At 34.5% G+C, this 27,618-nt stretch overlaps 1 protein-coding gene across 1 annotated transcript in view; it reads right to left on the bottom strand.

The window, feature by feature from the left end:
* LOC144445282 (uncharacterized) overlaps window positions 1-27,618 on the bottom strand; it is a 127,807-nt gene that overhangs the window by 69,451 nt on the left and 30,738 nt on the right. The window contains exons 2-13 of the mRNA XM_078134823.1: window positions 23,823-23,943; window positions 13,471-14,121; window positions 9,327-9,492; window positions 8,795-8,958; window positions 8,101-8,187; window positions 6,533-6,665; window positions 5,820-6,050; window positions 5,378-5,456; window positions 4,942-5,012; window positions 4,408-4,430; window positions 4,066-4,201; window positions 2,940-3,043 (exon numbers count right to left, since the gene is read on the bottom strand). Coding sequence (XP_077990949.1) covers window positions 2,940-3,043; window positions 4,066-4,201; window positions 4,408-4,430; window positions 4,942-5,012; window positions 5,378-5,456; window positions 5,820-6,050; window positions 6,533-6,665; window positions 8,101-8,187; window positions 8,795-8,958; window positions 9,327-9,492; window positions 13,471-14,112 — 1,836 coding nt within the window. The 5' untranslated portion in view covers window positions 14,113-14,121; window positions 23,823-23,943. The remainder of the gene's footprint in view (window positions 1-2,939; window positions 3,044-4,065; window positions 4,202-4,407; window positions 4,431-4,941; window positions 5,013-5,377; window positions 5,457-5,819; window positions 6,051-6,532; window positions 6,666-8,100; window positions 8,188-8,794; window positions 8,959-9,326; window positions 9,493-13,470; window positions 14,122-23,822; window positions 23,944-27,618) is intronic.

Genomic DNA, 27,618 nt, shown 5'->3' with positions numbered 1-27,618 from the left:
AAGCTAGGAAGTTAATTAGTTGATGTAGTTAGTAAGATTAATACTTGCTTACAGTGGGCAAGGGGTAACTTTGTAACTTGGAATTGCCTCTTTTCATTTCTAATATATTGTAAGAACTTTAAATACTGATGATGAAATCAAAATATGACATCCTGGATATACTTTGTAACCCTCCATTTATTCTCTGCATTATATGTTAAAACAACCATTTTCTACTTATATGTACATGTTATTAAAAAGAAGTGTATTGGTATTTTAAAAAAATTATGATACAATGTGTCAATGGCCATTGATTTTATTAAAACATAAAGATGGAGCCATTTTCCAAATAATTGGTAATTTAGGCACAAATATACATAGAGGATTATCATGTTCATTGTAATGTACACTTTTTGTTTTAAAGGGTACTGCACAGATCCACCTTGATAAACAAGAAACAAACCCCCTTGCCCACCCTGCTAGCAAGAAATGAACCCCCTTGCCCACCCTTATTGCAAGAAAAGAAGCCATGCCATGGTTGGCCTTTGATACCTTTCTGTTATAATTGTGACCAGGTGGTAGATACATGTATAGCCTGTATAAACTATATGCCTGGTTGCCATGGAAATACATAATTTTAGGTTAATTTCATACAACAATCCATGATGTAAATATAAATTGAGCATGCTAAGGGTTACAGTAATTCCTGACAGAATGGAGTTTATGTTAATAAGTGATTATATTTGAAATTACAGGCGAAATAAAGTTGCCTGGGTGTTTCATTTATAGGACACAAAGATAGACATATTTCAACTCTAGACTGACAATAACAGAGACACTACACACACAGCAGGTTCCTTTACCCAACCACATTGAACAGTGATAAAGCATTGCTATTCTTTCACAGTGCAGTAAAAACAGGCTTCTAATGAAAACATTACACACGGATTTGATGATTTAATGACTTCAATTGTTTCCTTCCAACTGATAATCAACATGATAACTTGTCTGCTTCTACCTCCCCACTGTGCATGGCACCTTGTCTGTAATTTTTTTTTTTTTCATTTAAAGTTTTCTGCATGCATGTAAAAAACATTGTGTTTCATGAGTGAAACACTAAGGCATCTTAATTTCTCCTGTAATACCATAAAATGATATGGATATTAAAGATTCTGTATAATAATTAGTATGTTGTTTGTAATAGGTGTTTATATGTAGTGTATGAATTTATTGTTGGACAACTCCAATATGTACAAGTTTCAAAACTATAAATGTTGGTAGGTATGGAATATTTAAAATTCAAAAAAAAGTTAATGTAGTCAGAAACTTTAATATCCATATTTACAAGTTTACAGCAACTGACCAAAATTATTCATTCTAATTTCACACTTTCGTGTTTTTGTGCCAAAAATGAGATACTGACTTGTGTCACTGTATGAGGAAGTACAGGTGTTACAAGATGAGCATGCAGTTTTGATAAGACAACACAATCAGAGAGTGTTATAGCATAGACCCTACACGAAAGGGACACGTCTCTGTCGGCTTTCATGAAAGGGAATGGTACTTCCACCCATGTGATGTTGTATAGGGTCCGTGTAGGGTCTGTGGTTATAGCTATCATGTCAGTTGTACATACATCTGTAAATCTATCAATATCAACTCATAGTCTAGACTGTAAGATACGCTGTGTCGCTCTGCCTTCACCAGCCTCCTCTCTCGGGGTTGAGCGATGTGTGAGGGAATCCTGTCACAGCATACCTTACAGACTGCACACAGTCGTGTGCATATAGATGACATGCAGTGCTTATAATCATGCTCAAAGTCAAATAGGTTACTAAGTAAATTGTGAGAAATAAGTGTACATATATGAGTGCAATATTTGTTATATAGCATAGTAGTACTGGAAAACGTCTTAAGTTAAAAATATTCATTCATATTTTGCATCTATCTATTTTCTACTAACTGTTTTTTGACAAGCTCTTTACTATACTTATTCGTTTTGGTCAGCAAAGATTTTTGCAGGAAGCACATTTAGCTTTACTTTATTTTGGCTGATAATTGGTTTGCTATAACTGTGAACTTCTAGCTACATTACTTTAAAGTTGCAGTGCTAATTCACACCAACTTCAATGAGTCTGCCTGTATTACCTATAATGATAATGTTGGTTTCTTATATAGCGCTTTCCCAGTCCGTGCTCAAAGCACTTTACAATTATTACCCCTGGCTCAGATCAGAACGGCACAACGACCCTTTAGTCTTCCTCAACTCCCTGGGGAGCATACAATCCATTGCAGCCATTTTAAGCGCATAGGATTAAAGCCTTCACATAGCAACCTACATCCTACCAGGTCCCCAGTTATACAGCTGGGTTGACTGAGGCACAGTCGTGGTTCAAATCTTGCCCAAGGACTTTAGCCACTCAGAAACAAACAGCAGGCTGCGACGGGGCTCGAACCTGCAACCTGTAGATTCCAAGCCGGTCACGCTAACCATTCACCCATCATGACTCCACATATAACGTTACTCAGAATTTATCATTTTTACTGATTTATTTTGAAGTATAAATATTTCAGCTGAATAAGCACACAAATCAGTTAGAGCCAAAATACAAAACATTCACATTGGTTCAACAGATGTTGGGAGTATAACTTTTTGCGTGATTCCAGAGATTATCTAATAAAACCTTGCAGGAAATCCCAATATGGCCGAACTTATGTTAAGCGCAGAAGGACTCCTTTACAAGATTTCAAAGTTGCATAAGTTATAACAAGGTGCTATTTTATCACCCAAATCATATGTAAGTTGATAGCAGTAATGAATACAAGACTTTAGGGTACTAAAGGCAGAAATAAGTCTGGTTTAGTTTTTCCTCCAAACCTATCAAATTGACATCACCATCTGAATGTGCTGGACATGATCTGACCTACCAAATAAAAATTAATTAAGGCAAAGTACTTACCTGTCCAAGTACTTTATTATGGTCTACAGCTAAATGTAAGGACGGATTTAATACACTACTGAATACTCGTATTGTGCCTTTCCTTCTGTGTACCTCAAAGTGAGCTGAAAAAAGATGTACCAAAAAATTGAAAAATGTGTGTAAAATGAAATAGTAATACCAACAGCCTAGTCCCAGACTCTAGGTGGGTTTGAGTCCTGACTGCAGTGGTAAGAGGCACACATGATTTGCTAAGGATATTATTTGTTGAAATTTCATCTTTTTTTTGGCATAATTTCATGTTTTATCTTATATTTGAGATAATGCATCAGGAATCTACTTTAATTTCATTTTGATGAAATTTTTCTGTTTGTTCATTTCAGAAATGTTTGCTTTTCATATTTGATAGAAAATATCAGCATTGAAAATGTAACAAATAATTTGTAGACATTTCATTACCTTTAGCTAACATCTATGAAACACATAAGAATAAAATCATATATCTCAAACACATTCTCTTGATTGTAAATCAGTGTTTTTGATATTAAAGGGCAGTAAGCAGGTAAAATTTACCAGGATTCCCTAGTAATTTTACCAGGTTCCCAAACCAAAAATTATGGTAGATTGTATGGGTCACTATGCAACTTTTACCCCTTTCCTCCTTGCTGTTACCCAGGTTCCCCAACCTTTAAAAAAAAAACACTTTAAATTGTATACAAAGATAAACAAAATAATAAGTTACACACAAATTCTGATTTAAAAGTGGAACAAAGTTTAAATCATATGCTATACTTGTTATGATACAATAGTCAATTTTCTGGTTCCAAGATGCATTGCGCGAGAGGACGTCACTTATGTTGTTACATTTAGTCTTGTCTTGTCTTTATTACGTCTGAAATAACATTCTCGTCAGGAAATGATGGAAAGACATGTTGACCTCTTTGATTATGAGAGATTTTATAGAACAACGGCTAACCACCATCAATGATAGAGAGGGATTCTATGGGTGAACCCAGGGTATGGTCAGGTGACAACTATCCCCTGAGTAGCGTGTACAAAGCCCTCAGCATGTACACAATACATGGCACTGTATGGAGAGACATGCAATGCATCTTGGAACCAGCAACAGGTCTATTGTCATACTTACAGAATGGGTCTTTGCCATCAAATTCACCATTTGCATCCACGGTTGCATCAGCTTTGATCCTGACAGCCTTACCAGTGGCTTTACAATAAAATATAATTTGATTATCCTTGTTGTATTTCCATTTCTCTACTGCCCACTGTAAATAAATAAATAAACAAAATTAACATGATTTTAATTCCAACAGGTGGTCTAGTTGTATTATATCTACTGCTCACTGTAAGTATATAAAATTACCAAAAAAATTCAATACTGTTTCGTTACATTTTTTGTTGTAATACTACCCACTGTAATTACACAATACTATATACAGTATTTGAGAGTAAATAACATCATGATACTTACCATATCTTTTTCAGATGCACTGACTGTTGTTGAAAGAAAGAAAAACAATTAATTAGAGAAAATCAGAAATGTGGGTAAACTATCGTTTAACAAATATCATGTAAAGTTGACAAGCATTTCCTTTATTAAAACTGAGAACAATCTCATTTCTGATCTGGCAAAATAACGAATGGTCATGCGAAAGAGTTTGTTGTACCTGGTCAGATTAAAAGCTGATTGGGTACAAACTAAAACTTTAAAAGTCGAGTACTCCATATTCCTGTTATTTTAAAAACAAAAGATTGTATAGTTTGGCCACTAGTAGTGCTGTTTAACAACATCTTTTGGCCTAACAATGGGGGCACAATATAGATGTAAATACAATGTTTCCTAACATGTAATTTAGTTTTTTAGGTGATGCCAGAGGTTAGTGTTGTGCTGTCAGATAGGGTGGAGGTTCTGTAAATGTTAGTTGAAAGCATTCATTTTTTTATTCGCTTGTTTGCTTTTACTGCTACATATAGTTGGGTACATGAAACTGAGAAACGAACTTACTTGGGGGTGGTTTACTTTCTACAAACAGTTCTCTGACTGTTTTACCATCATCCTCTCCTTCATCAAACCATCTATATGAAACAGAATTAAAAACATGATGTAGAATTTTGTAAATAATAACAAAGGAACAAATTAACTGTCCTTAAAAAACTGAACTGCTTATTTAGCAGTTCATAAGCATACAAATGGCATAGACATTTATATACTATCAATATATTAAAAATCTTATGTGTGGCATATGACAGTATTGACTATTTGCTGTTGATGGTACAAAACAAGTTTAGGTTAGGGGGTCTCATTCAGAGAGTGTGTGGTCTATAAAATGTTGGCCAGTTCATTTGTTGTAGTTTATTCCTTGAGACCATCAGGCTGGCGTAAACTGTAAAATATAACACATCAGAATGCTGACTATAGTAGTAATTGTATTAGTACATACCTGTGACAGGGGAATACATATTCTTCATGTGCATCAGATGACTCCATTATTATCACTTTCTCCAAGTACCAACCTTTCCCTGTAAGACATGCAAGTATTCCATGTTACATTATCTATATAGTAATCACTACATCACAAAACATATTGCTTGCACATCACAACTCTGTTGTGTACTCACCTGGTTCATCGTTGTCAGGGCCAATCACAGCTCAGTTGTGAATAGGCAAGTATTGTCATGGCCAATCACAACTTGTTCCCAGTTTAAATATGAACTCACCTGGTTCAGTATTGACATGGCCAATCAGAACTCACTTTCAGTAGACATATATACTCACCTGGTTCAGTGTTGTCATGGTTAATCACAACTCACTTTCAGTTGACATACTCACTTGGTTCAGTGTTGTCATGGCCAATCAGAACTCACTTTCAGTTGTGTACTCACCTGGTTCAGTGTTGTCATGGCCAATCACAATTCTTTGTGGAGCTCCAAGTGATACTGCCTCCACTGAGAAGATATCTGTCTGCCCTTTCTCAAACATTCTGGATTTCTTAGATCTATGTAAATGTCTTGGACCTGTGTCTCCTCTTTCTCCATATATGGTGATATAGATATTAGCTTCAGTACCAGCATTCCAATAGTCTCCGGTTATCACTGCCACCTGATATTTGTACACTGTGTGTACAATATAAAATTAGCACATATGAGCTTTAAGAAATAAATGTCACTGACAGCTCCTTTCTACCAAAAAATTAGTCAGTGCAACATTTATAAATTTTGACACTGTACTCTGTCACCACACTTAATAGGCCTGTATGTAAATTTAATTTGTCTGTCTGTCTGTCTGTCTGTGTCTGTCTGTCCGTTGCTTTGTTTGTCTGAATGATAGCCAATCTACCTACTAGGTATATCTGTCTGTCTGTTTGTTTGTCTGTCTGTCTGTCTGTCTGTCTCTCTGTCTGTCTCTCTGTCTCTCTGTCTGTCTGCCTGTTGTCTGTTTATCATTACCTATCTGTCTATCTGTTGACAATAAATAGAGATACATGGATTGGCTATCATCTATAAACACATATAAATGTACCTAGACACACGCACACACACACACACACACACACATACACACACACACACACACATACACACATACGCACACACACCTGGAAAGAGTTGTTCTCCATGTCTCATAACTGGTATCTCTCTACAGATTTCACCATCATCTTCTTCCTTTGACATCCATCTATTACAAGGGAACACCAACTCATCGCCAGTATGAATGTCTTGTAACTTTACCTGCAATGATAACATATTAGAGTCAGTATTAACAGATGGCAACAAATCAACCATGTCACCATGGCAACACAAATCAACTTCATCAGTCACCAAATCGTCCTAGGAGTAAATGTTATAATCTCTGTACTAATATGTGTCACACTCTACCAATCACCATGGAAATTAGTCAACTTTGTCACCATGGCAATGCCACTACACTTCACTTGTCAACCAATCATGAGGTGTCAATAGTGACTGTCACCAAGACAACATAACAAGTCATATACATGTATGCTGTTGTCATGGCAACATGGGACATGTATATATATACACCCATAACCATACATGTATTACAAATTTCCCTCTGTCATCCTAAGGCCAAATAAAAAAAGTTGTTTGGGTCCGCCTACCCGACCCCACCTAGTTTTTCATGCTGACCCTAACTTTTTTTAATGTATTCAAGAAAAATTATAATAAAATCGCGAAAATCGCGAAGTCTCGCAAGAAACAGTAGGTGTGGAAACTGACATCAACTTAAAAAGACAATATATAAAACTATTCTTCCAATCTGTAATAGCTGTATATCTGATAGGAAGAAATGAACAACCCATATGGAAAACAATGGAAAACCTGAACTAGACACTCACACATGAAAAAAAATATAATAAAATAAAATAAAACATCTACCAACCCCACCTATTTTAAAATTGAATGTAATCGGAACCACACAATATTTTTTTTTTTACATCTAACTGGTATACTTTCCTCTATTAACATGATATTGTCATGCATCACTGCTGCTCACTCACCTGTAACTTGTTTATTTATTCAATTAATTAGTGGTTAATAGTGTGCTAATAAAGACTTCATTTCTTTACCCATCAATAAACATTGGCTGTCTCATTTACCTTTGCATTCAAACATTAATTATTCCTTATTTGATTGATTATTCTCCACTATGACGAGTAATGATCTCATTATGTGGGCAGCCTTTGAGATGAAGTGAGCGTAATATACTGCTTCATTGTACTGTGAATATATTTATTTTGGTGCATGAACAATCTGGCGGAAGAGGTTTTCTATTCAAGATGTGTCTGGCGAAGACAGGGGGAAATCAGATACTGTGACTTATAAATTACTCATTTGACTATCTGGCATATTTAGTGTAACTTTTCTTGATGTCTTTCACAAAAACTGAATACAGAAATATATCAGAATTTGCATAATGTGTATACAGTATGTTAGCAGGAGTTATTTCCATGGAAAATGTTCCATGTACTCACACTAATTTGCATATTTAGTTCCATAATTTGTACATTTATGACATTATTTCCACATTTGTTACTGTTATTTGCATGTATGACATAATTTTCATATGTTGTTACATCATTTGCATATTTGTGAACTATTTGCATATTTATGACATCATTAGCATATTTCTAGAAAATGAACTTACCATATCACATAGCCATGCAGCAAACTCTACACCATTGTCATGACCAATACGGATTTTATACAGACGACCAACATCTCCCACTGTAATCTGTACATACAAATAAATACCACAGACAGGTTACTAAATAGTCAACTGCTATGCTCTATAAATGCAAGCTGTCAAAATATTCATTCAAGTAAACGTTTGGTATATTTTAACTTTCTAGCTGGTGTACAGAAGTGTTTGTATTCTGGCACTAACATAATGCCTTTGATTAATTGGTTGTTGGTGGATTGATTGATTTTGATTGATTAGTGTGTAGCTTGGCTGGTTGAGTAATAGAATAGATCGATAGTGAATTGATTGATTGATTGATTGATGGTTGACTGGTTGGTATTGGTTGATTGAGTGACCAATTTTTTTGCAATGCTATAACAAGAGGAAAAATACACTGTGAAGTCCATATGCTTCATACAGTAGCTGTCATTTTCCATTTTTAATGTAAAGAAATAAGTCCATGCATGAATGAAAAATGACTTGGGAAAGATATATGAACATACAGACTGACTTACATACAGACAGACAGACAGACACACACACACACACAGACACACAGGCACACTCAAACAAACAAACAAACAAACAAACAAACAAACAGAGCCCAAAATTCATATAACCTCTCCAGACATTGCCCGTTGAGGTAACACAAACTTACTGTAAATTCGTCTACATTTCCTGGTAGGAATGTATTGCCATCACCACCACCTAATAACAGTGGTCCTGAGTTGCCTCTTGTACCATACACAGTGATAGAAACAGTTGCCTCTGTTCCAGCTGCTGGGTTTTCATCTGTAGTTACTAGCACCTTGTATTTGCCTTCTATAAAAAAAAGATGCAGAATAATATCTCATTAAAAGACTGGTTTTATCAGATTTTCATTTCTCTATGCCTAGGGAACTCAATAAAATAATTTTTACCATCCCTATACAATGTACAACCCCTCTAAATGGATTTATTATAATTGGCAAGTCTGGCTTAGATGAGGCCTGCTGTGAACTTGGATGGGACCCCCCAGGGAAACAAAGCTAAACACATATGTTAACAATGGCCTCAATATTTCTTGTAATGGTAAATAATTCTATGACAGAAGTGTAATAGTAAACAAAATATATTACACTAAATACATCAATATACAAAATAAACATAATTTGCATACTGAAATGTTAAAAAAGTCACTGTATACTTACTACTTTTCCTGGCAGGTTTTACATCTTCTTCTTTCTTAGGTTTGGTTCGATGTTTAAGTGGAGCTCTGTTTGGTACTGGCCCATAGTGTTTGGGTTTAAACTTTTCTCTGCCAGCAGCAATAAATGTTGTATCTGGCCAGTTAAAGATGGCTGATAGACTTTCAACCTGTAGGCAACCAAACAAAGAATACAGTATTAGTTACGGATATCAAATTTTCTGTATGTTCAGTTGTGTCTCTATTTTAAACAAAGCAATTACAATCTAGTATCCTAGTAGTCGTTTTTGAATGGCGACAGTTTTACGTTCTATCCTGGATGTTTCTTCAGGCCGATGGTTGATCTAATGACAGATGGTGTTGATGACAGTTGACAACAGTAGAAATGACATGTGATGAGAACTGTTGAGCAATTTTACTAATCACATGCATTGTTGTATGCGCCTGCCAAGTTATGACAACATACATGTAGTCCCTCCTTCACCCCTCTTTCTAACCACCTATGTTCTTTGTCTAATATAACCACATTGTCAAAAGAGGAGCTGTGTTTCTATATTGTGTTGAAACTTAGGATAATGTCCAGGCCACGGACAAGACTAGTTCTGCCAAACTCTTTTGTGGTCCTCACCAGTAACAATCATGTCTTTCTTAAAGCTATTATTTCTTTTTGTATGCCTTCGTATATATATATTTTTTTTAATATGTTCTTTGTAACTTGGTCTAATTATCTGGTCAAATAAATACATTCATTTGTGAAAGAACAAAATTACCATGATTAAAAAATTACAATGCCCTAGAGATGGCCACAAAAAAAGACCGTGCCAAACTATTGATTTAGCAATGACATTATCCAAGACACCTCCAGCAATGAGATTCAACACACAAATTACTAATTAACTACCTTTAGAAATGTGGGTCCTTTGAATGACAATTTTACATGTATACAATTGTCACTCACAATTGTGGTGTATGTGAGGTTTCCATGTCAGGGCGCCCTCACACATCGACCAATCCCCAGTTTACCATTGACAATGGAATGTATGCATTATAAAATCTATAAGTTTGCTATATTGTATATTTACTGTGATTTTGACATTATGATGTAATCTACAACACAACAAGTATACGGCATTGTCGTAAGACCACAGACAGCAGTGTCTGAAACACACACCACATTGCATCTGTTCAGCAGAAAAAATACACCCTGACTTGCAAGAATGCAACGTGGTTCAACCGAGGACACAGTATCATTCGATAATTAATCTCTAATCATTGACTACTGTTTATTTATTTATTTACTAACTTGTTACTAAGGAAACAAACACACTCTCTGCTGCTTAGCAACCATCAATATTACATGATATCACTCCTTGCCTCTACATGTTCTATATCATCAACAGTAAACAGAATGATCTTGAACTTTGACAGAATAAATCAAATTAATTCTGAAATTTGACTTCAAGGTAGCAAATAAAATCAAAACAGGTTCTGGAGACTATACTTTATTTTTATGATTTCACGGAAAAAAGGAACTAGGTATTGAAATGTCATAGTGGAACCGGATATGTAAATATTAAAGTTTATGAGATAAAGACATGTTTATTACATATCGAAATATACATGCCAATACAATATATAATAGTTTATGAGTTATATGTGTTCATTACGAGTAGAAATATACATGCCCTGGAAACAAATAATCTCCTGATGTTGAATATATGTGAACAGCTGATACCGTAAACCAGGCCATTTTTTATAGACTTATTTTTACTTTTATTTTATTTTATTTAGAAAATAGAAATGAAAAAAAAAGTAGTGACTAAAATGCTTTCTTGTACATGAACACAATGTACCAGTCTGGTAATTAGTCAAAATTAGTCTTTGAGAACCAGCTGAAGACGCTAAAATTGCAAAAACTTTCTAGTTGCAAAAATGTCATGGTTTGTAGTATGAGTATGTCTGACTAAATTGATGGTAGTTGACAGTAACATTAACATTGAATAATTACCCTTCTTTTCAGAGAAGATTGCCCAAAGCTATTAAATGAACTATCAAGATCAGTGAGCCTGATCACAAGGTTTCATGTTGAGATGGACGCCTTAACGATAACATAAAAACATCACTTACACATTGTGGATTATTTATTTAGTTAATGATATAAAACAGTAACTGCATGAAAGAAACAGTTCTCTGCTGACCATGGATTTTGTTTGAACTTCAAGAAATTATACCTTGTGTAATACTAGTAGTATGCATGCTGTTACTGTTACTGTTTATACCATTGACTAAATACAGAGCCTACATGGTGTAAGTGATGTTTGTGTGTTATCTTTATGGTGTCTATCTCAACATGAAACCTTGTGATGAGGGCTCACTGATCTTGATAGTTTATGATAGCTTGGGCAAAGCTTCTTCGAAAAGAGCTGTAATACAAGTCATTACGTCATCACGATTTGTATCATTAACGAATCAAAACGTTGCATATTTTGTTTCTAATTTACCGTTTCTAAGTAAGTACATCTTACCGTTTATATAATATCTCTATCTTATTTATTTACTGGTAATTGACAGTAGTAGTCTCCGGATGACTGCACTGAGATGTTTTCTTTGTAATTACATTTTACAAGCCAAGTCATCTGTGTGACATTTATTTCCCTGTATACTGTAATACCATTGTAAATCTCCTTCAGACCATGAATATCATATTTATAAATAGTATACTATGATGCCTCAATTGCAATAAGTAGTTTTATATTTGTGTTCATCTATTGTCTGTTTGTACAGTGAAATATTGCAAAAACACTTTTAATTTGGCCTAATTTGGATTTTGATTAAAAAATCTAGGTGTCAAAACCAGTAGTCTGGCACAGCTATAGAATAAGTTGGGCCAGAACAAAAGAACAACCCCATGTTTAAGATAATACTAATCAAGATTGAACCATAGCCCTTTATTAAAAAGTCGAGAGAATCTATACCATATTCTCACATTAGAGTACTGCTATCATAGCAATATACGGGTACGAGTATATATTCTACCAAGATCCTATACAGCTGAACTGAGTGTAAGACACAATCTTGGGTTGAATTTTGTTCAAGGACAGTGCAACAAATAGTTACAGTATGACTGCCAGATTTCCTGCCAACTTTCTAACCATATGACCAACATGACTCCAGAAAAAAATACATTAAAGAATACACTGTAAACACCTTGAAGCCGAGCATTGAATATAACTACTGCATCAGTGAATAAGAAACAGTTACACAATGTATTACAAAGAAATTGTCAATAAAATAAAATGTCATTTCCTATTAAAATCTATGTTGCATAGTAACCAAGAAGTGAAATAGCTATCAAAGGAAGACATTCATACAAACATATCTTGGGCCTTATCAAATATGTATTATCTGGTGGAGTAATCAATCCATTTAGTGGCTAGACAACCCTGGCTGACAGCTGACTAGACAACCCTAGTAACCATATCAATAATACATAGTATTCATTATACGGTAGTATGCATCCCTAAACTCATAGCAGAATCTTCAAAACTGACTATTACAAATTTTAAAGTACTTTCAATTTTATGGAATCCTGGTGCCAATTTCTTCTTCAAGTCACATAGAATACCAACAATTATGGTTGGAAGGTAAAAACTATCTACACTATAGTTTATACTGAGTCACATTACCTATTTATCAACATGCCTAAAACACTACAATTGATATTAATGGATGAACCCCTTCCCAATGTCACCCCACGCTCCACGCCCACCCCCACCCCCACCCACATATATTGTCAACTGACATAACTTGCCTTCTGACAATCATACATGTTTACTTACTATCTAACCAGTTATCAATGAACCATGCCCCAAACCCCCATCCCCAGTCCATACAAACCATTACTTACTATCTGACCAATGCCATTAAGTAATGAATCACTCCCAATCCAATACATCTCAAGCCCCACTACATACACACACATACAAATAGTCAAAAGTGAGTTATTGTCAGGCCACCAGTAACTGCTGGACCCTCCCCTCCAACCTCAGACCGCTCCTACTAAACACACACGCACGCACGCATGCATGCACACATGTACACATACACATACACATGCACACGCACACACCCATTCCATTTACACTTACCTTCTGACCGTCACCAGTATACAACAGATGGACTTGCATTTTAAACATATCACTGATATCTTGTAGTAACATTTCATAAGAATGAGCTGATCTTCTATTTAAAAGCATCACATGTTTTTTATCAGGTTCTCCATTCTTACACACTGTCACTTTCTTGGGTTTCTTAAAGTCAGGTGGTGGGGCCGACGCAGCCCCTGGTGACACACCTACAAAAAAGTTACGACTCTCAGGTAAGCTATGAGCTGATTGTTTTCGTAGTGCTAAGATGCGGGCACGATTTGGTGTCAATGGCCGCACATTGTGCCATGCTTTTGGTTTGGCAACTTTCGCAACATCTAACGGTTTCGCTTTCTTCGTTGATGATAACAAATAGGATTGTCCGTCTCGTAGTTGTTCGACTTCGTTTATATGATGTATTGCTCCTGGCGTGTGTATACTACGTACTCCAAATGGTAATTGTACTTTGGAACTTAGTTCATTCAGTAATGATTCAAAACTTCTATATCGTCTCTGCGTCACAGCTAGCTGTAGGCCGGCAAAGTTTGTGTCTCCACTTTTGTAAAACATCACCTTCTTAGCCTTGGATTTGCCTCCGGGGCCACCTCCCCCTGGTGGAGGCGGTTCTGGGGGTGTTGGATTCATTATGGCAATCTGTGGTGGAAATATGATAGCAGATTATTGTCGTGCAATAATTGTAAAAAATTGAAGTTAAAACACCCACATGTTTCATTAATATTAATTATTAGCCTATAGCTGCAATTCATACTTATATTACCATATCATTTCATATCCTAATTTAAGATAATTCTTAAAACTGCACTAGCCATTGCTGGAGTTGTTTTTTCAATCAAACAACTAATACATGTATATTCACAGAAAATTGTTGAAATCCCAATTTAAAGGTCTATTTTATCAATACATATTGTCTATAGTAAACGGTTATTTGAACTTGTGTTCATGGTGGTGGTGCTGATTTTAAGCTAAAGACCCAAAAAACTATTTTTACTGTACCACACTGTGTACATCTACACAACTTTGTTTACCCAAAAAGTGATTCAACAGTGTTCAGGGTGTACGGTATTATGATTAAATCGTTATATCTCACAAAACGGTTTTTAAAAACATTCCTGGACCAGTTGTAGCTAGTGGAGCTATTCAACATTAGTTTTTAGAAAGGAGCCCTTTTATTTGAACATCGATAATCATGGCAGCTACAGTATATTTACATCTACATGTAGTATCATGTATATACTAAAAAAACATAAAAATGAAAATTTTAAAAATAACTTGAAATTCCACAGCTATCTCCTTATAAAATACGATTTTATTTTTACAAAGTCATGAAAAACTAACAAGACCCTATCACATACATTGTACATGTACATGTACATTGTACTGTATCCTGACAATCCTGAAAACATAATTACTGACCAAAAATGTTCATTAGTTTGATAAATCAAATGACTTCATATACAGGTTATAATACACACAGGCAGGCAGTTCAAAGTTTTTTAGGACTGAGAATTGATTTGAACTGGTTGACAATCCTCATCATCATAATAACAATTACATACATATAAATAAACTGTACAATCTGACAACATTGACCTGTTGGAGTAGGGGTTATCAGCTGAACAGGATACGTGTACATGTATACAGGTAGTCCTGGCAACATGTACACACAAACTACATTTGTATGTACAATGTATAGACAGCGTGACTAGTACACATACATTGTATGTAGATGTTTTCATACTGAATGTCAGGGCCATAAATTGATACAGCCCGTTACAAGTTACCATTCACTAGTTTTGTTGATACAACCACATATAAACTAATTAAGAAATTGCACATGCTATAATTTAACTTAGCAAGAAGAGATTGAATGAATACTGAGTTTCTTGGGACATTTTGTCTATCAAAATGAAATGATCTACTGTATGAACGTGTCACAATGCAGACGTCAAAAAATTGACATTCGTGTGCCTGTGTCTATAGTTGCAATACGTTTAAATGGCTTATTTCATCATAATAGACAAAATGTAGCAAGAAATTGCAATCTTGCTATCTTAGATTAGAATATGCAGTTTCTTATTGGTGTCTGCATGATTGCATCACACACAGCTAGTGAATGGTAACTTGAACAGGCTGCACCGTTGGGCTATAGGCAAACTAAAGATACATGTAGACAGGGTTATCAGTTGGACAGGATCTCTTCTTGGCACTACATGTACATGCAGACACACAAACATGACTGGTACATCATCCATGGAGATGCTTTCATACTGAGTGAATGTCAGCAACATAAAGTTAAGTTGATACAACTATGGCAATCAAGCTCTTATACATTAGGTTATCAGTTGGACAGGATCTCCTCCTACATATACAACATATACATGTACTTAACTTATAAATAACATTTGTATGCAGACACATATATATAATACACGTAGATGCAATGCACTTATGGAAATTCAGCTGTTGTTGGTTGTGGTAGACTCATGATATTTTCCTATTGAATATCACTGATAAGAGACGCAAACCAAACAGTGAGTGTATTTTCTATTACATCAACATCTGTTGATAGCATGAGAAATATGAATGTTTCAACAATTTCCTAAAGAAGACTCTAGATACCTACATGTACATAGTGTTTATGATAATGTTAGGTAACCCTGGTAACAGAATGGGAGCAATTATGATAATGTTAGGTAACCCTGGTAACAGAATGGGAGCAATTAGTCAAAAGTTGAATAGTTTCCCTTATATTCTAGCACAATATTGTTCTTGGTAAAGTAGATCTGGAAGTTCAGATAGATTTCATATACTGAAATTATCACCATTAGAAAAAAACACTGTACACAGGATACATATGAACTATATGGCTACGTATACACATACATCATACATTTAGTACCTTTGCCATTCACAATTGGTGACCAATTTAACGCAAATCAAATTTACATGCTTACTTTGGCTTCATAAGTAATGAAAACACTAACCACACTGACGATGACAATATCCTCTAAGTATTTTCCTCTCTATAAGTAACCAATTACCAAATCCTACTGACATGCACGAACTCACATCAACAGCTCTATACTTCTACACCGGCCATCCACAGACACATGTCAACAACAGCTCTACATATACATGTACTCTCCACAGCCCCCTAAATGTACATGTTCCTCCAAGTACCCAAACCATTCATGTCCAATTACATGTACCATTGGCAGTGCAGTACTATAAATCAGACACTTATACTGTTGCTATGTACAAATTAGGCTGTGACGAATCACTAAATAATACATGGTTGCTACGTAATTGGTTACTAAGCAACATCTTTTCTTGACAGCTCACATTATTTTCTGCTAATTCATCAAGCATGGCGCTGACTAATTATGTAGATTTAGAGTTTTCAACTCAATTGGAATTTTATAAATTTACTAAAGTAACCAATGTACATACATGTACACATGTGTCTCAAGAGAGAATCCCTGATGTCATCAAGTACCTGCATGACAATGGTTAACAGATATTGGGCTAATCAAGGTGTCATGCGGTGTCCTCTCCGAACAATGCTAACTGAAGCACTAAGACCTTCTTATCTGAGACCACTAAAAGGGTGAATGCCACGCCAGGAAATATAGGTATTTTCATAAACTTCGGGTTCTGGAAAGTCACTTCATGATTTCACATCACATAAATTTTGTGCAATTGCCAAGAAATACCTAACTTAACTTTATTTCACCTCTATTATTCTCACACTCGTCCACCGTTGCATCATGGAACTTAGCAGACATACATATTAGATGCAAACTGAATATTCATAAATCCTAAGTGCTTATTACCATATTTATGAATATTCATAATCCCAAGTGCTTATTACTCTTTTTGATGAATATTCATAAATCCTAAGTGCATATTACTCTTTTTTTACGAATATTCATAATCCTAAGTGCTTATTACCATTTTTATGAATATTCATAATCCTAAGTGCTTATTCCACTTTTATAAAGTCATGCATATTCATAAATCCTAAGTGCTTATTATTCTTTTTTATGAATATTCATAAATCCTAAGTGCTTATTATTCTTTTTTATGAATATTCATAAATCCTAAGTGCTTATTATTCTTTTTTATGAATATTCATAAATCCTAAGTGCTTATTATTCTTTTTTATGAATATTCATAAATCCTAAGTGCTTATTACAATATTGTATAAAGTCATGAATATTCATAAATACTTAGTGCTTATACCCTTTTCTTTATAAAGTCATGAATATTCATAAATCTTAAGTGCTTATTCCCCATTTTTATAAAGTCATGCATATTCAATGTGCATCTAAATTGCACATCTGTGAATTCTAGTGAGGTGTTGTGGCGGCTATACCAATAATTTTCACTCAGGTATCGTGGAGGTTGCCCTTGTACAATTAGTAATGTTGTCATTTCTTTTTAATTCTGGCATGGAGGGTGTCAATTTTTTATATTATTTTGCCAGATTGAAGAAATACACATTGTAGGATTGGTCAGATCATGACAACACATGACACAATTACAGTACATGTAAGGTCACCCTAATACATTTAACAGACATCCAATATTAGTAATTACACAAAAATTGACTTTGTACCATTGAAGTAGGGTGCATCAATAACTAATGTGCTAATGACTTCAAAAAAGGTGTCACCTAATTTTATAATGAATTACCTTTTTGGAAAAAATTAGGAAAGGTATGTGTTAATTGCTATTCAGCATTGTCTCTGGGGAAATAGAAATTAATTAAACCAAAAACAATTAGGTGTATTAAAATGTGTCCACAAAAAAATTCTGTATACCAGCTCTTCCATTTACTTTTTAATCTACTGATGAATTACACAAAATTAATACTTATATATTCTACTGTTAATTAATTCTTGGTAACTAATTTGATAATTAAGGTCAACATCTATAAGGGGAAACAAAATTACTTATATTACAATTGTTACATATAAAAGGTTTGGATGAAACATCAAAAAGGGCAGCCAAATATGTGTGGTCTGCAATAATGTACTAGTATGCCATGAGTGGAGGGTGGTGAGGGTGGCATGACACGACATATCTTTACACTGTGTCTACCAAATATGTTATTTATTTAATTTGAAAACAACTTGACGAACCCTTAAATTTCTTTTATCGTTTTAAAAAGACCAGGAAAAAGCTTTCATATTCAATTTTTTTTTTTAACTTTGTTTTTTGGGAAAGTGACCCCCATCTAACCTTAACACTGTAGTCACATAATGAAAATATGCATAAATGTTGACTGCCTAAACCAGTTTCTCTATGCATTTCATTGAACTCAGTAGAAGGCTACAATTATAGATAAACACATTTAAATTATCAATTACTTTCAAAAGTTCACATCATAACTGACTTCTTACGTCAGAATTATTAATGACAAATCTTTTTACTTCCTTACGTTGACAGCACTAACAATTTATTTTAAAATACTTGTGAGTATGTTGATAGAGAACAAAAGAAATCACTAAAAATACACTAATGACAATTCTGATTGCTTTTAACTTCTTTTGAAAATTTATCAGAAAATATTGCATACATGTATATTACTCAGAGAATATTACATTTTTTCTTTCACATAAATGATTAATATTTTAAAAGGCATTTAAAGTTTCGATTTTTTCCTTTAAGTCACTTGAACCCAATTAATAACACAGAATTTCATCAACTTCTGAATCATAAGTTGCATACTTTGTAGTCTGGCTGATGGCTATTTGGCTATTCACTGGATCTAGAGTTCGTGTATGTAAACTAAATTAAATTCCAGGAAATTCCATGAGCTTTTCCTCGGTTTCCCAAGAGTTTTCAGATCAGCTGGTTACTTTCAATTAGTTGTTTTCCAGGAATGTTGACCAGCGAAATACATTATATGTATCAACACACCTGCTTTTTAATAGATATGGGTTATGCGGTTGTACTTTAGGAGGGCCCTTCAGCCATATAATACCAAGGTCTGCAAAACCCATATCCGGGCTATAAAGGTTTTATCTTATACCCCATGTAGTGGCATGGAAACATTATTTGAATCACATAAATTGGTAGAGAAAAAAATTTGTAAAAATGTAAAAATAGTGAAGTAATTAGCAAAGCCAAATCACTGAGTGAACGGATATCGATGAGTGCACCACTTGCCATATTTGGGCAAAGTGTGCGAGACATGATACAATATACAATACATTATACACTGTAGATTCGGGAAACCCATGGCTGATGAGACTGCCATACCAGCAGCCTATAGATTCCAATCCACTCATGTCATTCTAACACAATTTCACCATGACTCTCCAATGTTATTTATTGTGGATTTGCCTTTTTAGAATTACTTACATGTGTAAAACATACAGATCAACTAAATCAACAAAGTTCTAAAATTAATGGTCCATGACACTAGTCACTTCACATTTCAGACAGTGGTTTCTTCATACATGCATCCTACAACTTACAAATACTTCAGGTTTCCTTCATTCTATTATTTTCTGTATTCTTGTATCTATGGCAACTTCTCCTCACATTTGCGTCTCATGTTTTGACACCTTTTGACTTCCTATTTTCCACTTTTAACACCTAGCAATTCCTTTCACATATCGGTACCCTTTCCTTCCACACAATATCATGTGTTAGATCTCCAGCACTTTTACTCCATTCCAGGACATTAGAAGAAGGAGACTGTATGTCTCCAAAAGCCAACAACAGAGTTAATGTCAAGAGTGCTACTAGCCCATTTTAAATAGATTAATAGTTACACCTAACTACTTATTTGCATTAAATTGTACCACATCTCTTAATATACATATATATTAATACTTGTCACCTCAAACCTGCAATAGCTACAACTGAAATATTTTTTTAATTAAATTATTTAATTAGATAATATTTAATTGACCTATTTTAATATCATACACCCTGAATGGTATTGAATACCCCACGAGTATAATATAATAACTTTATTGCCAGAAATTACAGGCATACAAGATACTCTTATCCACAAATGTACAAAATATCAAAATTTACAAGACAAATGAGCCAGAAAGCAGGTAATGTAGAGAATTACAAACAAATTTCAGGCTAAGGCCACAAAAATAGTTCTTAGGAACTAGTGGAGCTGTACATAAACATGTAACTGCATGCATAATATGGTACAATAAATCTCATAAAAATTGAATTTCGGATCCACACCTTACAATCAGTGCCCTATACATGTACATGATTACAATCTGTTACAGTGCTACTTATGGATAAAATCGACCTCTAATTAACATGTATAATGTCTAATTATTGGTATTTTAACAATTTTTAGTGAATATCTCTGGTTACAGCTAGTAGTAGTACAGTGTTAATGTTTACATGAATTGATCAAACTCAGTTTCCGAGGTGACAGAAATGTAAAATGACTGTTACACAAAACACTTCACAAGTTATAACCCTCTCTACAAGTATTTATATGACAAGCTGTAAAATGGTACAATATGAGGCCAAAAAAGAAGAATTTTTTCAGGTCAGTGCGTGCATCATTCAAATACCCCTGCGTAGGTCTTTTTTGTATGTTTGTCTAGCCCATGATGCAGTCTGCAGATCCATGGGGAAACACAAAAATAACCCTCCCTACTTCAGTGAAGACAACTGCAGTCTGTCTCAGTCAATCATGAACAAGCAAATGACATCTCCCCACATACAAGCTTGCTCTAAAGTACTAAATATTAAAAAGAACAGTAACTGCCATAAATAGTAGACTGAGTGGCAGGTTTGTTGACAATTATTACTAAAAAAAAAAATCACAAAGTCGCACCATTTTAGACAAACTGTCCTGACCAGAAACAATTCTTTTGTTTTTTTTGGCCTAAGTATACATTTATGTCAAAGTTGGAATGACTTTTTAGCACAAGTTTTCCACTCCTAGTCCTAGCTACGGTATGACAATATTGTGTTTACTAGTATTTACATGTACCAGTATACCAACACTTACAAACTGTAAAACTTGTGATTAAATCTACACCTTACAATTGATGATTTGTTACTCAACATTCCAATTAACAAGTACTGTACTGTACTGTAGGGCATACTATCTCACAGTCTTTGAGTAGATGCTTGAGATAGTCTAAGAACAAGTGTGTATTTGTGGGTTACATGTACACTATAATCAATCATTCTGTGCGCCATTCACTCTGAAGTGTGGAACTCCAGGGTTCACTCAAGGGTATATGATCGATCCATACTGTACACATGTAGCTTTTAACCTTTCTAATTTGTTAGCCTGGTGTAAGCTAGACTTTCTCACAGCACTCAATGGATTTATTAAATTGTCTGTTTTCCCATTTACAATGTACTTAGACTTGATGGCTAGTTCCCTCCTCTAGTACGATTGCTCCATCATTGAACATTTAGCATCTTACTTGGGGATTGGACTAGATTCTCTCACAACCTCACTACATGTATTTTAATTAAATTGTCTTAAAACAGTTTGACTATTTACGATAAAACTCTGAGTCCAATCTAACCCTCAACAGATACTTAAGACTATCCATAAACAGTGAATGCCAACTTGCATGAAAGCAGCTGAGTGGTCTTTCATTGTCTTAAATGTACCATTGAGGGCAAGGAGATTGGACTTGTGATTGATAGAAATTGGTCAAACTGATATATAAAGACAATTTAGCGAAAGTACAAAATGTACATGTAGCTAGGCTATGAAAGCCTAGGATAGTAGGATTAAATATATGCCGCCCTTTGGGGTGCGTTTTCTAGCCCTTTGGTCTAAAATGGGGTCTGTTTTTTTTCAAGCTGAAGAACCTAAAATGGGGTCCACTTTGCAGAATTTTCAATTTTGATTGGTCTAAGATGTGGTCCATTGTCCTTTACCAAATCATAATTGCCATTAACTGCCCAAAAATGTTGCCTCACATGGAAAATGTATTTATGTCTAAAATTTCATCTTTTTAAAACCTGTAATTGTGCAAAATGGGGTATTGATATTTCGTCAAAATGGGTCTAAAATGGAGGCTCAGGGTTTTCCAGCTATGGCCACACATCCCTACAAGAGCTGGCCACTGGTACTGTCCTCAGGGATTAGACTACCTAATTGGGTCACAGTAAAAGTGGAAACACACACGTTAGATAAGTCGGAGAATGTAACTGTGAGAGACTCTAGGCGTCAAGCCTGCAGATGTTACCACTTATAAAACTTACATGGTAGGCTATGTCTAGTGTTACTATCTGATATACATCTGGTGCAGATACTAAACCATCCTGGTTGCTAACACTTGTGGTGATTGTTGAACTGTGTATACTCTATTCCTTTAGACAGACTGATTTAGCATAATTGACTGGGTTAGATGAGATCTCAACATGTCCATTCCTTAAGATCATACTCAAATTTCACCCACTTAAAGTTAAAACCAGAACACATATTCCACTTGAGTGTAAGATACACCAAGTTGTTCCACGCTATCAGACTTGATAACTGAAAGAGTTCCATGACACATCGTATCTTACAGACTGACAAAAAACAGTGCCCCCAATAAGATTCTGATTTCAACCTCTTACTATACTACATGTATGGAAAAATAATACTCCAATTGCAGCAAGTTTAGCTTCAATATCATGGCATTCACAAACTAAATTTTGAAATATATAATTGCTTAACATTAATTACTGTAATAAAGTTAGATACACACCATCATTGCATCATCATCAATTTACAACCCATAACACCAAAGTAAAGAGTTTTCTGTATGTAAAACAATCAATTATAGCATCCATATCACATGTAAAAGTATACTGTTTCATTTGCTAATTGCTCACGGTTAGAAAGGCCACATGCTATACTTGTAAATGAACCAATTGAAACAGTATACTTTTACACTTGATATGAATGCTATACATGAGTGTAGCACATAGAGAAAGTGCTTTACTTCTGATCAGTATTACTCGTTGTAATATGAATGCTATAAAATGAGTGTAGCACATAGAGAAAGTGCTTTACTTCAGTGTTACTCGTTGTAATATGAATGCTATAAAATGAGTGTAGCACATAGAGAAAGTGCTTTACTTCAGTGTTACTTGTAATATGAATGCTATAAATGAGTGTACCACATAGAGAAAGTGCTTTACTTCAGTATTACTTGTTGTAATATGAATGCTATAAAATGAGTGTAGCACATAGAGAAAGTGCTTTACTTCAGTGTTACGAGTTGTAATATGAATGCTATAAATGAGTGTAGCACAGAGAAAGTGCTTTAGTTCAGTGTTACTCGTTGTAAATGGGTTGTACATTTATTATCACAACATTGACTTACCTAATGGGCTGTAAATGAATTTGAAGTATTTTTCCTTTCTTTCTTTCTTTTTCAACTTGGTTCAGTTTCTTTCAGATGATATAAATTATTTCTCACATCATGACGTACTTTGTTGGAGGACCTGTAATGAACAAATAAAAACATCTCATTAGCACACATATTAAAACATACAAAGTATACACTAAGACAGTGTATAAATAAGTAAAAACCTATTTCATAAAGAAATTATTACATTTACAAGTTGTCATTTATTTGTCAGACTGATTGAGTGCATATATACCCCATGGGACTAATATAGTAATAATATATGCACAATTAGTAGACTTAATTCAAAAGAATATAGGATGTTATATTATAAAGTTGTTGATACTCAGAATTTCATGGATTGTCAAGGTCTATATATACACTTAAACGTTTGTGTATATATTGAGTAACAAGATGGTCCACAAAACTAGACAATTAATAATAATAATAATAATAATAATTTATTCCCACGTACAAAAAAAATGTGATACAGAACAGAACTAAATATCCTTATGTATATACATAAACGTGTTATTCGGGAAAAGGGTGTGGAAGTAGTTGTTACACAACTAATCGAGTCCTCCCCTCACAAAACATATGACACTTATCATTTAATTTTGCCCTGTTTCAATCAAGACTATTTAACGTGGTTTTATTAGTAGCAATAAAACACCATTACATTGTATACATGCATGTACAAGGAAATGAATGTCAACAAAAAGTATGTACATTTTTTTTGTACATGTAGGTGTAATAATGTTTAATGTTCATATGTATGTATGTATGTATGTATGTATGTATGTATGTATGTACTGTATGTATGTATGTATGTATGTATGTATGTATGTATGTATGTATGTATGTGTGTTTGTATGTATGTATGTATGTATGTATGTATGTATGTATGTATGTATGTATGTATGTATGTATGTATGTATGTGTTCACAGACAGAGACACAGACAGACAGACAGACAGACAGACAGACAGACAGACAGACACATTGTACATCCATACCTCCTGTCAATCACTGGTTAAGACTATTTTATTGTACAAGTATACACACACACACACACACACACACACACACACACACACACACACACACACACACACACACACACAACAAATACCCACACCCATACATGCATTCATAGATCTATCACACAAATGTATCAATATGGTTTTTTGTGTGCAGGGAGAATATTTTCACGATTGGACCATTAAAGTTAATCGTATTGAACTCATAAATCATGGCTCACACCCTGTAAATTTTTTTACAACAATAATGTACCTGACATAGCCAAGTTTTCATGAAAAATAAAGTAATTTGAAATACATAAAATATAAATTTATACATGGGCCGTCGCAGGCAGAAAGGGCCCTTATGTCGATTTTTGCTACATTTTAAGTTAAAAGTTAGACGCGTTCAAACATTGTATCACTTTTCGTTACCACTGAGTTCGAAAGTGCGAATGACCTTGAGGACTCTCGGCTTGATGTTTGATCGTTTTGGGTTAATATTTCTTTCTTTTCGAAAAAATGTTGCTCATTTTCGATGAAAATGAATAAAAATAATTAAATTGATAAAGGTTTTAGCATTTCTACGATATTTTTCCGACTCCAAACGAAGTTCCGTGCTGCACATTCCCGCCAGATCTCACACGTGACCACTAACTTCCGAAATCAACTCAACGTTTCAAAGCGTAAGCAAACCTCTTCACAGCTCTTATTATATTAACCTACTACAATGTCCTTAGAAATCCCAATTTGTCGTGAAATAGACCCGGAACTACGCGCGTTACTTGAAAATCGTCAGGATGACATCGCCGAAACCTTTAGCCCACCGCAATCGACATCCAATTCGCAGATTTCCCAAGATGAAAATACCACTACTACTAATATTATTGTCCAACGCGATTCAGCCGAAGCAGAAGGTAATTCCGAAGACGAAGACCACCAACTCGACCCAGAAGAAATAGCAAGATTATTTTCAATATCAGACGACTTATCAGCAGACGAAGGGCCCCGGGATGATTTAGCCAAGAGCGCAGTAGAGTTAGCGATGAAAGACGGATGTGGATGTAAGAATGAGTGTTTTACCAGATTGAGTGTCGACCGAGTATGGGAATACCGTTTAAACGTGGCAGAGTTTCCAAGGGACCAGTTAGATGTACTTATATTATCAAAGTTAGAACAGAGTGAAGTCTTAGGTGATACTATTCGTGGAGGCAAGAGGGAGCGACAATACTTCAACTACACCTTTGTTGGACAATCTGTCTGTGAAAAAGCGTGGCGTTACATTCATAGTATAGGTGAGTATTTTTGTTTTCGTACTTTTATTAATTGTTGATTTTCCCTATGTCGACATGTCGTCGCTGCTTTTAAAATTCACTAATTGCAGTTTTAAATGAAAGTCTGAAAGCCTGGTGAAGGGTCTATGGCCTGACGTAGTAATAATAGATGTTCATACATTAAACATCGATGTCAAATAAGGCCGAAACATAGAAGAGGGGGAAATGACGACGCTGGAGTCGATATTTATTTGTGTCAGTTGTAATGAACGCCCGGTCGGCGAGGTGACCTCGATTTTATTTTAGCGGTACTGGTATCAAACTGGGATCATGGTGGTACTTTCATGTTGGGTGTTGTAAACTGAACGGTTTATGGACAGGGGAGGGACAATCATTATTGATGGCAGAAATGGGATGGTTACGTTTTTCAGAGAATACATTTGTAAATCTGTTCTTGGTAATCGAATGTAATCGATGAGTACAAAATATGCCATAGGTCAAATTGTGTAAATAACTTACTACTAGTACTAGTACTACCCATACAGCGTCAACACGTACCTGAAACAATTTGTATTTACAGTTTGCTTACTGGAAGTTTGATTTGATTGTACTGAAACAATATGATGTAACGTTATAACTTATACAGTGCCATTCAAGCTATTGTTATTGTATTGGTAATTCACTACAAATCGAATTTATACAATTGTATAATTACTTATGTAGTTTGAGTCATTCACCTAGTCCTATCACTTGTATACAATTGCCATGATTTTGTCGATTTTGTCAAAATTGTTTTTTGTTAAGGTCATTACAACTAGTCATTGATATTCGTTAAACCTCTGTATTAAACTTATTATTAATAATAGTAATAAGTAAGTATCAGTATTTTAAGATATATTGTGACATTAGTTACTCTTTTCTTCATTGCTATTAGGAGAAAAAAGATTTAAGAATATAAAGAGTCATTACAAGATGTATGGTGTTGTCCCAAGAAATCATGGTCTGAAAGGCAAGAGACCAGTTAATGCATATTCATTTGAGGTAAGTCATTAGTTAGTATTGCTGAGTTTATCTATATATAACACTTGCTGCTAGGTAAAGCCATCCCATTTCTAATATTAAAGTATACTTTATAAGTTTTGTCATCGTGTAAAAATAACCACCTCCCCTGGTTGTTTTGATGTGTCATTTTGTTCACGTTGAGAGGGAAATTTCAGTAAACCTGAAATTGTATTTTATAACATGACATACCGTATATGTAAAGCTCAATCTGATATAATCATTTGGCTGTTGCAAAACTATATATATATATATATATATATATATATATATATATATATATATATATATATATATATATATATATATATATATATATATATATATATCTAAAAAAAATTAACTAATGTGTAAACATAGGGTGCATAACATTTTTAGATTGTTGTTTTCCTCACAGGCAAAATATAACAATGTTTTGACT

Source organism: Glandiceps talaboti, chromosome 14, assembly GCF_964340395.1.
Source record: "Glandiceps talaboti chromosome 14, keGlaTala1.1, whole genome shotgun sequence".
Classification (NCBI taxonomy): domain Eukaryota; kingdom Metazoa; phylum Hemichordata; class Enteropneusta; family Spengelidae; genus Glandiceps; species Glandiceps talaboti.
This window is presented reverse-complemented; position numbering and strand designations above follow the sequence as displayed.